Source organism: Aquarana catesbeiana, linkage group LG11 (assembly GCF_042186555.1).
Source record: "Aquarana catesbeiana isolate 2022-GZ linkage group LG11, ASM4218655v1, whole genome shotgun sequence".
In the NCBI taxonomy this organism is placed as follows: Eukaryota; Metazoa; Chordata; class Amphibia; order Anura; family Ranidae; genus Aquarana; species Aquarana catesbeiana.
Genome location: NC_133334.1, coordinates 281,843,598 through 281,858,135, shown reverse-complemented (window position 1 = coordinate 281,858,135; position 14,538 = coordinate 281,843,598). Strand labels below are relative to the sequence as shown.

The 14,538-nt window shown below is 44.9% G+C and overlaps 1 protein-coding gene across 1 annotated transcript in view; it reads right to left on the bottom strand.

The window, feature by feature from the left end:
* CPNE7 (copine 7) overlaps nucleotides 1–14,538 on the bottom strand; it is a 142,497-nt gene that overhangs the window by 95,356 nt on the left and 32,603 nt on the right. The window contains exon 2 of the mRNA XM_073603910.1: nucleotides 12,181–13,129. Within this exon, the coding sequence (XP_073460011.1) occupies nucleotides 12,181–12,360 (180 nt within the window). The 5' untranslated portion in view covers nucleotides 12,361–13,129. The remainder of the gene's footprint in view (nucleotides 1–12,180; nucleotides 13,130–14,538) is intronic.

Sequence of the window (14,538 nt, the reverse complement as noted above, 5' to 3'; positions counted from 1 at the left end):
TTGTCACATCACAGAAACTATTTCCTGCGTTCCTTTTCAAGACTTGCTTTGCTGACATCCCTTCTGGCTCCAGATCCTGCTTGCTGTTCCACTACATTGATTCCTGACTTCTGGCTTGGCTGACTATCCGTTCCGGTTACTGAACTTTGGCTATGTTTTGACTATGTTTGTTCTTTTTACTTTTAAGGTTAAACAAGTGTGATTTAACTGTACTTCTGTCTCGGCCTGATTTCATGATTTCTGACAATAGCTGCGGGTGACGTCCCCGCTGACGAAGTCCCGCCCTGGACATAGCATGTACAGGAGGGAGGAACTTTTTGCCGATGACGTCACCCGTGCCTAGTGTATGATCACAGTGTATTTTAGCACTTTACTACATGCACTGAGGACAGTGCCTATGAATGAGATCGTTTTTCTATGTAATTTTCTGTTAAGCTTATGAAAACAGAGAGCACTATGTTGTTGCCTTCTGTAATTTTATATATACATAACATAGCCCTGCACTTGAAACAGCGTTCCCAGCGGCATTACAATCTGGGATTTATCCCTAAGGGAGAATGTTTGTCATGAATTTCCTGTTAACTCAGGGGTCATGACGTTGAGGTGACCCACCTAGGTAACCTGGTCCTGGGACCTCTAGGAACCATTTTTTTCACGTTTTCTTTCTTAAAATAGTCAAAACCATGTTTAGTTCACATAGCGGATACCTGTCCCCATCCCCGAGTCATGTGGCCTTAATGACTATATTTGAACATCTCTGAGGTGGATTATTACACAGAGTGCAGCAAATGTTCTTTGTATGCGTGTCCTCCACTCTGTAACAATTCCAATGCCGCCTTTCCCCCCGGTAATGTACATTTATAGAGATAGCCGCGGCAGAAAAGCTTTTAGCGCGTCTTTTTCTTAGAACTTCTGTGTTACTACAGAAATGACGTCCGTGCAAAAATCTCTGTCCATAAATTTCAAAGAAACTGCGCCAAGGAAAATGTGAAAAACAATCAGGGGAAGACAAGAATGAAACAATCTAAAACGTTCATTCCATACGAATGTTGGAAATACTTCCTCCCCCGAGCGCATTGTTCATGAGATATGTGGAGGGAAGGCGGTGTAAATGAATGGCGCTACATCCGGCTCTTGTCCTTCGTGTTTTGCAGCAAAGTATTTCATCATCATCCACATTAAATGTACAAATGTTGCTTCTATATTGTAAGCTTTTTTTTTTTTTTTTTTTTTTTTTTTTTTTAAGCCTCGTTTAGACTTTCTGTTTAAGGAACAGCAAAAATGCGTTTTGTTGATTAGCAATGCGCAATTTTCGCTGCTTTTCTACTGCCCTCTTAGGCCTCATGGACACTGCGGCTGGTAAACGGACGTTCAGAGGCATTTGGCTGCTTTTTTCAGCTGCCCCCTGAACTCATCCAATGTTATCTTATGTGTACGCAGGTTCCTTTAATGTCGTTTTTAGGCAGTTGCGTTTAGAGGCTTCTCTTTGAAGGCAAAAAAATGAGTTCAGACGCCAAAGTTTCCGACGTTTCAGACGCCAAACGCCGCTAAACGCGGTACCGACATTTAGCCGCGTTTTCGTTTAGAAGCGTTTTTAAAAGGTGCCCTAGTTTTTTTACGTTACAAAACTTAAAAATTATAGCAAATGATGAAAAACCACAAAAAAAAATATTTTAAAAACTTGTAACAGTGCTTCATAGACCATTTAAATACCCCTAATGAGCCCGTGATCCAATCCAATACACCACTAGCATTGCTGTTAGCCAAAGTATAATTGGAATTTGACCTAATATGTTGTTAGATTTCAACCAGATGACCTCACCATTGAGCTTCGCCCCCGACTTGATCAAACATAGTTGCATGAAATGTAATATCTGGCTTTTTTAATTGCATTTTTCCCTCGTGTTAAATTCTAGATGGCTTCGACAATGATTAGGGTTAGGGTTTTCCCCTTGAAGAACAAGTTTGGGGTTATGGTTTCCCGATAGGGTTAGGGTTTCTGGTTAGGGTTTCCCATTAGGGTTAGGGGGTTAGGGTTTTCCCCTTGAAGAACAAGTTTAGGGTTATGGTTTCCTGTTAGGGTTTCCGGTTAGGGTTTCCCATTAGGGTTAGGGGGTTATGGTTAGGGTTTTCCCCTTGAAGAACAAGTTTAGGGTTGTGGTAAGGGTTATGGTTTCCCGTTAGGGTTTCCCATTAGGGTTAGGGGGTTATGGTTAGGATTAGGGTTTTCCCCTTGAAGAACAAGTTTAGGGTTAGGGTTTCTGGTTAGGGTAAGGGTTTCCTATTAGGGTTAGGGGGTTATGGTTAGGGTTTTCCCCTTGAAGAACAAGTTTAGGGTTAGGGTTTCTGGTTAGGGTAAGGGTTTCCTATTAGGGTTAGGGGGTTATGGTTAGGGTTTTCCCCTTGAAGAACAAGTTTAGGGTTGTGGTAAGGGTTATGGTTCCTCGTTAGGGTTAGGGTCTCTGGTTAGGGTTTCCCATTAGGGTTAGGGGGTTATGGTTAGGGTTTTCCCCTTGAAGAAGAAGTTTAGGGTTATGGTTTCCCGTTAGGGTTAGGGTTTTCCATTAGGGTTAGAGGGTTATGGTTAGGGTTTTCCCCTTGAAGAGCAAGTTTAGGGTTGTGGTAAGGGTTATGGTTTCCCGTTAGGGTTAGAGGGTTATGGTTAGGGTTTTCCCCTAGAGGGTTAGGATTAGGGTTAGGGTTAAAGATTCTGGTCCTCACACGCCATTTCGGATGTCTTTCCAGCCTCATCAACAGCAATGTCAGGAGCATTTCCTCACTGAAATAGTTAAATAATACTGTTTTTGGGCTTTGGGAGGGTCCTATGATGTTATCTTAAATAAACGCTCCTAGACGCAAACGCGGTAAAAAAAGCCCCTAAGCACGGCATGCAAACGCGGCTAAACGGGCGTTTTTAAACGCTGGTTTCAAGCTGTCAAAAAAATAGTTCTGGAGGAGGTTGCCTCAGCGTCCCGTGTACATTAAGCCTTAAGCTGCAATAGGCAGCGGACGGGGGTGTTTTAGGGTTGCCACGTGTCCAGGATTCACCCGGACAGTCCGGAGTTTCAGTCCGACACAATATTCAGACAGGAATGTGGCTCAGAACGGGAGGGTGAGGGGGGCACTATGCACGCCACATTACTATTCTCTTTGGAGTGCCCAAAGGTGTCTGCGGTCTGGTACAATCCTATAGTGCAGGGGTCTCCAAACTGTGACCCGGGGGGCCAGAGGTGGCCCTTTGCTTGCTTTTATGCGGCCCTAGGGGGGGAATGTTTCATCCACTGATACCAACAATGGGGCATAATCCCCCCTCCCCACTCACACCAATGAACGGACACCATTCCTCCCAATTACACCAAAGATGGGGCACTATTCCCCCCATGATACCAATGATGGGGCACAATTTGTCCCAATGACACCAATAATGGGGCCCAATGACACCAAGGATACCAATGATGGGGCACAATTCCCCCAATTACACGATGGGGAACAATTACTTCCAATGACACCAATAATGGGGCCCAATGACGTCAGTAATAGGGGACAGTTTCTCCAAGTGATTCCAACAATGGGGCACAATTCCTCCCACTATTACCAATGATGGGGCACTATTCCTCCCACTGACACCAATGACGGGGCACTATTCCTCCCACTGACACCAATGATGGGGCACTATTCCTCCCACTGACACCAATGATGGGGCACTATTCCTCCCACTAACAACAGTGATGGGGAACTATTTCTCCCACTGACACCAGTGATGGGTCACTATTCCACTAACACCAATGATGGGGCACTATTCCTTCCAATGACACCAATGATGGGGCACTATACCTCCTACTGAAACCAATGATGGAGCACTATTTCTCCCACTGGCACCAATGATGGGGCACAATTTCTCCCACTGACACCAATGATGGGGCACTATTCCTCCCACTGACACCAATGATGGGGCACTATTCCTCCCACTGACACCAATGATGGGGCACAATTCCTCCCACTGATACCAATGATGGGGCACTATTCCTCCCACTGATACCAATGATGGGGCATTATTCCTCCCACTGACACCAATGATGGGGCACTATTCCTCCAACTGACACCAATGATGGGGCACTATTCCTCCCACTGATACCAATGATGGGGCACTATTCCTCCCCTCAATGATACCAATGATGGGGCACTATTCCTCCCACTGATACCAATGATGGGGCATTATTCCTCCCACTGATACCAATGATGGGACACTATTCCTCCCACTGACACCAATGATGGGACACTATTCCTCCCACTGACACCAATGATGGGGCACTATTCCTCCCACTGATACCAATGATGGGGCACTATTCCTCCCCCCAATGACACCAATGATGGGGCACTATTCCTCCCCCCAATGACACCAATGATGGGACACTATTCCTCCCACTGAGACAAATAATGGGGCACTATTCCTCACACTGAGACAAATAATGAGGCATTATTTTTCTCTCAATGATGTTGGGACCTTTTTTACTCCCAATGGCCAAAGTCCGGCCTCCCTAAAATCTGAAGGACAGTAAACCAGCCCTTTGTTTAGAAGGTTTGGAGACCCCTGCTATAGTGTATGCTAAAAAATAACAAAAAAAAGTTCTGGTTTGAAGTTTTTGGGTTTGATTTGAAGAAAAAGTGGCAGCCCTGGGGAGTTTACATGCCGCAGCGGTGATGCTTTGCTTCGTGCCGGCAGTAAAGTTCACCCCACTTTTGTAGCGAGTGGTGAGCCCACCGAATTCTACACATTCAAGTAAAATGGAGATTTGCCGTAGCCGCCCCACAACCCTGTGCAATGCAGCACCTTTGCTGGCAAAAATGAGGGATAAAACAAGTAGTGAGGAGTTGTTGCAGAAATGTCATTTCCTGCTTGTGTGATTGGCTCACTGACATTCCCAGCAGTCTGCACTAAGATACAAGTCAGATTTTGGGCATCCCCTGCAACACAAATGTCATTTTTTGTGAGATACTCGCAAAGGGAAATCACATCTAAGGAGATGCAGACCCTACCACTTTCCTCATTCGAGCCCGGCAGGTGCAGCAGCTGATTGATAATTATAAAGTCACTCCCATTCACATTCGCTCTGAATATGGACACAATAACAAAAAGTAGGAATCTGCAACAAAGTTTGTTACAATCCCTGCAATGTACAGAGATTACTCTGAGGGGGAGGGGACTTATTTTTTTAGCAAAAGTGGAGTTACTCTTTAAATGTTTTCATTTTGGGAACCAAAAGCTCCTTCAAGAATAAGATATGATAATAAAGTCTGCTCCGGGGAAGTCGGATAAGAAGCGTGTATTCCATGGCATGGCGGATGCAGTTGCCCCATGGCACACATACGGTTGGGACCTATTTAGTGTTGTGTGTCAGCTCCGTTCTGGTATTGCAGCAGATGAGCAGTGACAGGTCTTCATATATGAAGCTCTAGCTCCAGGACACTGCCGTCTAGTTGGCAGGCTGTTAGCAATGGACGAGTCTCCGGAGAATTTTTGTACCAAATAGATATCGGAGAAGCTGCGTTCGCTAAAATGGATTTGTTCTGTGGATTGATCACAGCCCGTGTGTGTGGTGCTTCCATTCCAGTGATGTCTATCTTCCCAAGAACCAGGTCCAGATCACTGTGTATATGTTTAAATATACCAGCAAGTAATGCTGAGTTCACTAATGTGTGGTGCAGAAACACGCATGTTATTATGCAATGCACGTTACTGTGTTCTATAAGGCTTTTACCTTGTATCCTTCCATTTTATTACACATAACTTAACTTCTGAACGTATTTGTTTTGGTGTCTTTGTATGTGTGGATTGCATGGGTTGTTACCGGCATGTGGGGGAAATTTCATGTCAACACCCCTTTAGAAATATATTTCTATGCTGAAAAATGGTGACAAGTTCAATACTTATTTTACCTGTTGTGTATATATACTATAAATACCGTATTTATCGGTGTATAACACGCACTTTTTTCCCCTGAAAATCAGGGGGAAATCATGGGTGTGTGTTATACGCCGATCCCCCGCCGATTGTAAGCTTTTCGGCCGCTCTCAGCGGCTTTTAGCTTTTCTCGGCGGCTTTGAAAATGGCGCCGCCGTTCTCGGCCGCTTTCGGCCATTCTCGGCGGCTCTCGCCCGTCTTCGGCCATTCTCGGCGGCTCTCGGCAGCTTTAGGCAATTCTCGGCGGCTCTCGGCCATTCTCGACGGCTTTCGGCTGCTTTCGGCCATTCTCGGCGCCTCTCGCAGTCCCGCGGGAGCCACCGAAAGCCGAGTGCGTCCGAGAGCGTCCGAGAGCCGCCGAAAATGGCCGAAAGCGGCCGAGAGCCACCGATAATGGCCGAAAGCGGCCGAGAACGGCGGTGCCGTTTTCAAAGCCGCTGAGAAAAGCTGCCCAGATGCACAGACTACAGATGGACACTAGCAAGGCTGCAATGGGGACAAGGCTGCAATGGGGACAAGGCTGCAATGGGGACAAGGCTGCAATGGGGACAAGGCTGCAATGGGGGACAATGCTGCAATGGGGGACAAGGCTGCAATCAGGGACAACACTACAGATGAACACTGATGAGGCTGCATTGATGGGCATTTAAATGTAAGTTTTTTCCTTAAACTTTCCTCCTAAAAGTTTTTTTCCTTAAAATTCCCTCCTAAACTTGGGGTGCGTGTTATATGCCAGGGCGTGTTATACGCCGATAAATACGGTATATATATATAGAGGAATATAGATAGAGAATGGATAGGACGGTGCTGGGTGAGACTGCCATTGGAGTCCATTACCGTAAGGCCTGAAGCCGGTATGGGACAGACTACTTTGAAGGTGTTGTGTTTTGTTCTGTATATTGGTAGGTTACAGTAGGTACCCCGGGGGGTTAAAAGGTGCATGTGCTCCCTAACCACTTGGTTGGCGGTACACATAGAGGACATGAAGCCCAATGCATGGGGTTTGGGTTCCTGGAGGACTGGGCTGACTTCTCAGTTGGTCACCACTACTATAGAAAGGACGGACTGCACCTAAATGAGGAGGGTGTAGATCTGCAGGGAGTGAAGGTGGACAAAAAGTTAGAGGGGTTTTTAAACTAGGCGATGGGGGGGAGGGTCCAGAGGTAGAAAAAGTCAGTGCGGAACATATTCCAGAGGGTAGTATTGGGGGCATTAGTGGTAGGTTGACTAAAGCACATAAACCCGAGGTAAGTATAGTAACAAGTCCTAGTTGCAATCACCCAATAAGAGGATAAACACCCAATACGAGGACAATATGCGACCGGTCTAAACTATGTGGCATGTTCACCAATGTCAGGAGCCTGGCGGACAAGATGGGTGAACTAGAGATACTGTTGTACGAGGAGGATTTGGATTTTGTGGGAATTTCAGAGACCTGGTTCAACAGCTCTCATGATTGGCTGGCAACCATTCAAGGGAATTCCCTATATCACAGGGATAGAGAGGGTAAAAAAGGGGGAGGGGTATGACTATATATCAAGAATAATGTACAAGTGAATGTGAGAGATGACGCCCCTAAGGAAGCTAGAGAGGAGGTGGAATCCTTATGGGTAGAGCTCCAAAGGGATGAAGCTAAGGGGAAAATAATACTGGGAGTATGCTATAGGCCCCCTAACCTGAGGGAGGAAGTGGAGACGGATCTCCTATCACAAATTGGATTAGCAGCAAGGATGGGAAGTGTTATCATAATGGGGGATTTTAATTATCCAGATATAGACTGGGCGGAGGGAACCGCGCATTCATCTAAGGCTCGCCAGTTCCTAAATGTCTTGCAGGACAATTTTATGGGTCAGATGGTAGACGCACCAACTAGAAATAAAACATTACTGGATCTACTGATTACCAACAATACAGACCTGATCACGAATGTGGAAATACGGGGCAATTTAGGTAACAGCGATCACAGGTCAATTAGTTTCAGTATAAATCACACAAATAGGAAACATGAAGGGAACACAAAGACACTGAATTTCAAAAGAGCCAACTTCCCTAAACTACAAACCTTGCTAAAAGGCATAAATTGGGATAAAATATTAGGAACAAAGAACATGGAGGAGAGATGGGTTTGCTTTAAGAGCATATTAAATAAGGGCATTAGCCAATGTATCCCATTGGGTAATAAATTTAAAATAGAGAACAAAAGTCCTGGATGGCTAAACTCCAATGTAAAAATGCATATAAAAGCAAAGGAGAAGGCCTTCAAAAAATACAAGGCTGAGGGATCATCATCAGCATTCAGACTTTACAAAGAATGCAACAGGATATGTAAGGATGCAATTAGGGTGGCTAAGATTTAACACAAAAGACACAGCGGAGGAGAGCAAAAAAAATACCAAGAAATTCTCTAAGTATAAAAACAGTAAAAAAGGGAGGATAGACCATATTGGACCCATAAAGAATGAGGAAGGACATCTGGTTACAAAGGATGGGGAGATGGCGAAGGTATTGAATTTATTCTTCTTCTCAGCCTTCACGAGTGAATTGTGGAGCTTCAGTAACCAAAACTGCAGTGTTTATCCTCAGAACACCTTACAGGAAGCACCACCATGGTTAACAGAGGACACTATTAAAATTAGACTTGAAAAACTTAACATTAATAAATCACCGGGACCAGATGGCTTGCATCCGAGGGTACTTAGGGAACTCAGTAAAGTAATTGCCAGACCATTTTACTGACAGTCTACTGACTGGAATGGAATGGAATACCAGCTGATTGGAGAAAAGCCAATGTAGCACCAATATTTATAAAAGGGCCAAGTTACATCCCTGGGAATTACAGACCAGTTAGCCTAACATCAATAGTATGTAAACTCTTGGAGGGGATGATAAGGGACTATATACAGGATTTTAGTAATGAGAACGGTATCATTAGCAGTAATCAGCATGGATTCATGAAGAATCGTTCTTGCCAAACCAATCTATTAACCTTCTATGAGGAGGTGAGTTGCCATCTAGATAAAGGAAGGCCCGTAGACGTGGTGTATTTTACAAAAGCATTTGACACAGTTCCCCATAAACGTTTACTGTACAAAATAAGGTCCGTTGGCATGGACCATAGGGTGAGTACATGGATTGAAAACTGGCTACAAGGGCGAGTTCAGAGGGTGGTGATAAATGGGGAGTACTCAGAATGGTCAGGGTGGGTAGTGGGGTTCCCCAGGGTTCTGTGCTGGGACCAATCCTATTTAATTTGTTTAAACGACCTGGAGGATGGGATAAACAGTTCAATCTCTGTATTTGCGGAAGATACTAAGCTAAGCAGGGCAATAACTTCTCCGTGGGAAACCTTGCAAGAAGATTTGAATAATCTAATGGGGTGGACAACTAAATGGCAAATGAGATTTAATGTAGAAATATGTAAAATAATGCATTTGGGTGGTAAAAATCTGAATGCAATCTATACACTGGGGGGAGAACCTCTGGGGGGATCTAGGATGGAAAAGGACCTGGGGGTCCTAGTAGATGATAGGCTCAGCAATGGCATGCAATGCCAAGCTGCTGCTAACAAAGCAAACAGAATATTGGCATTAAAAAGGGGGATCAACTTCAGGATAAAATGATAATTCTCCCGCTCTACAAGACTCTGGTTCGGCCGCACCTGGAGTATGCTGTCCAGTTCTGGGCACCAGTCCTCAGGAAGGATGTACTGGAAATGGAATGAGTACAAAGAAGGGTAACAAAGCTAATAAAGGGTCTGGAGGATCTTAGTTATGAGGAAAGGTTGTGAGCACTGAACTTATTCTCTCTGGAGAAGAGACGCTTGAGAGGGGATATGATTTCAATATACAAATACCGGACTGGTGACCCCACAATAGGGAGACAACTTGTTTGCGGAAGGGAGTTTAACAAGACACTCACTAGAATTAGAAGAAAAGAGGTTTAACCCTAAACTACGTAGAGGGTTCTTTACTGTAAGAGCGGCAAGGATGTGGAATTCCCTTCCACAGGCGGTGGTCTCACCGGGGGGCATCGATAGTTTCAAAAAAACTATTAGATAATCACCTGAACGACCATAACATACAGGGATATACAATGCAATACTGACACATAATCACACACATAGGTTGGACTTGATGGACTTGTGTCTTTTTTCAGCCTCATCTACTATGTAATTATGTAACTATGCCCTTCATGGGGGTCCCATCCCATGCCCATAGTATCCTGGCAGATCCAGGGAACAATTCCATGTCCGGGCAGGAATGGGTTAAAAGATGCATGTGCTCCCCCACCACTTGGTTGGCGGTACACATAGAGGACATGAAGCCCAGTGCATGGCTTTCATCTGCACACAATTCATTCACATGCGGTTTTGATGGACAAACAGCTACGTGATTTTATTTATAAATACTCCCCTTATTATGCAAATGTTGACTTTGTGCTCTGAAGTTGCAGCTCTGCCTCCCTATTGGATAGAAAGGGTCCAAAGCACTGCACTGAGGGATGCGAGGGGGCATGGCAGAGCTCCAACTTTACAGCTAAATATGAATATTGCATATTAAACATACTGGGAGCTCCCACAGCACAAGATGAATACCGCGCGCGCGGGCTCTGAAATCAACCTTTCTTTTGTCAAAGTTCTGAAAAGTGAAATTATTGCTGCCAATGAATATATTATCCAGATATAAGAGGTAGAAATAAAGATTCCAGTACCTCTGTGTAGAATCGCAGTTTGATTATGTGGAGCGGTGGGCGTGGCAGTGATCATAGATATAGAAGACCTGTAGTGCGCTGGGACATGGAAAGGCGCAATATTTGCGTTCATTTGATTTATTTCGGGAACATTAGAGCAGGCGGGAGGGATCGGTTTGCTGAGAATCTCACAGGAAACGGCTGGCCGGATGAATCTGAGATTTATCAGCAGCGGCGGAGGAAGATCTGTTGGTATCGGTATGTCGGGTCCAGAACATGATTAGAGGGTCGGTGCGCTAATTACCTTCATTACTTCATCTATCTCTCTTCAGGCTTGCCAGGACTCATCTATAGCAGAAGGAAATGCAACGTAACATTTCCAGCACTAACCCCGGACAGCAATCCGCTGGTGATAATTAAGACAATAATTCATGCTTACATAGCAAACCGTAAGGCTCACTATACACGGGTCAATGCTAACACGACAATTCAACCGAGAATTTAATATATTCAGACTCTCATAATGATTAGGAGTCAACCAATGACGGTATCCTGTATTCAGCTATCGTGTTATGTGTCTGGTGATCGTAGGTGTCTACAGGAAATGTTTGAACCATATGTTCTGTTTCAAATGCCACATGCATTGACATCCACTATATTACCAAAAGTATTGGGACGCCTGCCTTTACACACACATGAACTTTAATGGCATCCCAGTCTTAGTCCGTAGGGTTCATTGATGAGTTGGCTCCACCCTTTGCCGCTATAGCAGCATCAACTCTTTTGGGAAGGCCGTCCACAAGGTTCAGGAGGGTGTCTATGGGAATGTTTGACCATTCTTCCAGAAGCCCATTTGTGAGGTCAGGCACTGATGGTGGACGAGAAGGCCTGGCTCGCAGTCTCCGCTCTAATTCACCCCAAAGGTGTTCTATCGGGTTTAGGTCAGGCCAGTCAAGTTCCTCCACCCCAAACTCAACCGAAATTCACACAGTGCATGACCAGCTTTAGTCACTTAAGAGGCATACTGGATAAAGATGAAACCAAAACCACTTCTTCCCTTGAGATAGGCAACCAAGTGATCAGAAACCACTTATTGACTTGTCAGCTGAGACAAACCAATCATAAAAAGGTTTCATGGTCACATGGTTGACTACATCTCAAGCACAGCTGTTTTAAAAGAGATGTTGGCTGTATCTGCAGTCAGTCCCGGGACAGGTTCTTCTAGCACCTAGGGCAAGGATGAGGAACTGCGCCCCTTGCCCCACTGTTAATGCATGCCTTAGAATGGGTTAACTGCCCTATGCCCATTCTCTGTCCCCTTGCTTCACTGTGCCCAGGGAAGCTACCCCTCCTGTCCATGCACTGGCCCTGGGACTGCATGAGAAGCAGAACACATGGTTCAGATTGTTGAGCTCAGGGCAGCTTCCCCTCCTGCCCACCCCTTGTCCCTGCCCCATCTGTAGTCAGTCTGCACATTAAACTAAGTAAGTTCCTATCTTGACCAAATTAAGGGTTACTGTCTCTCTTACCTCCATCCACTGGCCCTGAGACTGCATGAGGAGTAGAACACATGGGTCAGACTTGTTGAGCGTGTCCCTGTCAAGCAGGTTCTTGCAGCACACGCGAAGCTCCACTTTAGACACACAGGTGGCTGTAACAACCCCAAGGGAGGAGGGCGAAGCCAAGTCTGGAATCTCATTCATCATCATCTTGCCAAAATAAGCGTTGTCACTAAATCGTAAGAAACTGGAGATAACCGGAAAAGAAGTAATGAAAGGATGATGAGACCTCCAGATGTTGGTCAGTAGGAGGCTTGGACCTCCATTCAGCGTCTGTTCTAAAGGATCTCTGGACCATGGAAGTCCTTTGAAGACCTCAAAGATGGTGTCCCAACTTCTATGACTCCAGTTATTTTCTAATATTTCAGTGTAGAAAGTGGGATGTGGGTAGGCTGAAGTCGGTAAGCTTCAAGTGATGGGACATTGGTCAATTCACTTGTTGGTCTGGCTTTGGATTTTATGCCAAATTATATCTTCCAAAATGTACTCATGAGGTCAACGGTAGCTGGTAAAAATTGTAAACTTTACTTTTTTTTTTAAATTACTTAGGCCCTTGATATATGTCTCTCTCTTCTTTACTGAAAATTAGAAGCGTCTTATCCAAGGCTTAAAGAGTTTTTTTTTTATAATTTCTAATTGGCAATCAATATATTTGACAAAAGTGGTCTTGCGTTCCTCATTCAGAGATCAGCTGAGCCCATAGATATTGATCAGGCGCAAAGAGAAGTCTCTTCGTTATTTCAGGAAGTCTCTCTCTTGTATCACCGGAGGTGTTTGGGGGATGCCCTTGCAGATGGCGATATGACACTATCACAATGTTTTCTTGAGCTTTGATGACACGAATCCCAGCGGAGCGAAACAATAGACAAACCTTTCCGAGAAGATGAAACAAGGAGGAGGCATGTGAGCTTGTTTCTTCCTACAAGACAAAAAAAAAAAAGAAATCTGTCATGTCTCTTCGGGGCTTAGATTACATATCCCAGCGGGGGCAGAGCAATGCAAGATAGCAACCCACATCTGTATTATGCAAAGCTAATAATGTGTCATAGAGACTCGCTGTCATTTTGTTTCGATCACTGAGTTTCAGAAGACATTAAGGTCAATATCCCCAGACAGATGACATGATTCTGAGGCAGTTATCATATCTACTCTTCATTCAGTATTACTGCGCTCATTATCAGAACCGGTGCAAGAGGACAATAAGACCATTGGCCATAACACCCAATCAGAAGCTTGCTGCCTGTTTAATGTGTATGTATGTATACTAAGATTTTTTAAATATATATATATATATATATATATATTTAAAAAATCTTAGTATTGGTACCTGCATCCTAAATAGTGAATTATTGGATAAAGGATGTATAAGGGGGGGGGCAACAGGATTTTTCTTGGTACCGTCAAAGACATTACAACCTGGTTAAGAATAAATAGTCTTTATCAGGGCTTTTTTTCTCAAAGAATAGGTGCAGGTACTCCCCCCCCTTCCGCCCCTTGTCTCCGCCCCCCTACCCACCTTTGATACCACCCCCTACCCACCTCCAAGTACCGCCCCTTTTAGAGAATACAGAACCAAGTATAATTTTTTTTGGTGCTAAGTAAGTGGTATGGAGTTTAATTAATAACAAGAAAAGCGGTAAAATAAATGCCTCATGCAATTACAGACCCCACCACCAACAATAGATCCCCCTGCAAGAATAGATGCCCCCCCCCACCAAAACAATAGATCCACTTCAGCAACAATGGAACCCCCCCCCCAGCAAAAATAAATCTACTAGCAGCCAACATCAATAGAGTCTTCCGCAGCCATCAGTAGATCCCCTCCCCCCAGGAACAACAGACCCCTCCCTCAACAGTAGGTCCCCCCTCAACAATAGACACCTCCTCAACAGTAGATTTCCCAGCAACAATAGATCTCCCACCAGGAACAACAGACCCTCTCATCTATAGACCCCTTCCAGCGACAATAGATCTCCCAGCAGCTGGGCATCAATAGATCCTCCAGCATATCTCATCACCCCTTGCCATAGCATACATGGAGTGCTAGAGGTGCCGGAACTGCGTTCCCGCTGAAAAAAAAAGCCCTGGTCTCTATTATAGGGGTTGTAAACCTTTGAGGTTTTCACCCTAAGGCATTAAAACCTTCTGTAGTGCCAGCAGCTCCCCAGAGCCCCTCTTTTACTTACCTGAACATGATCTTTCCTGCGACAGGGACGAGCCCAGCCGCTGTCTCGGGTCCTCATTGGACAGATTGATAGCCAATGGCTCCCGCTGCTGTCAATCAAATCCAGTGAAACGGGAGCCGGAGGGCGGGGCGGAGTCCTGCTG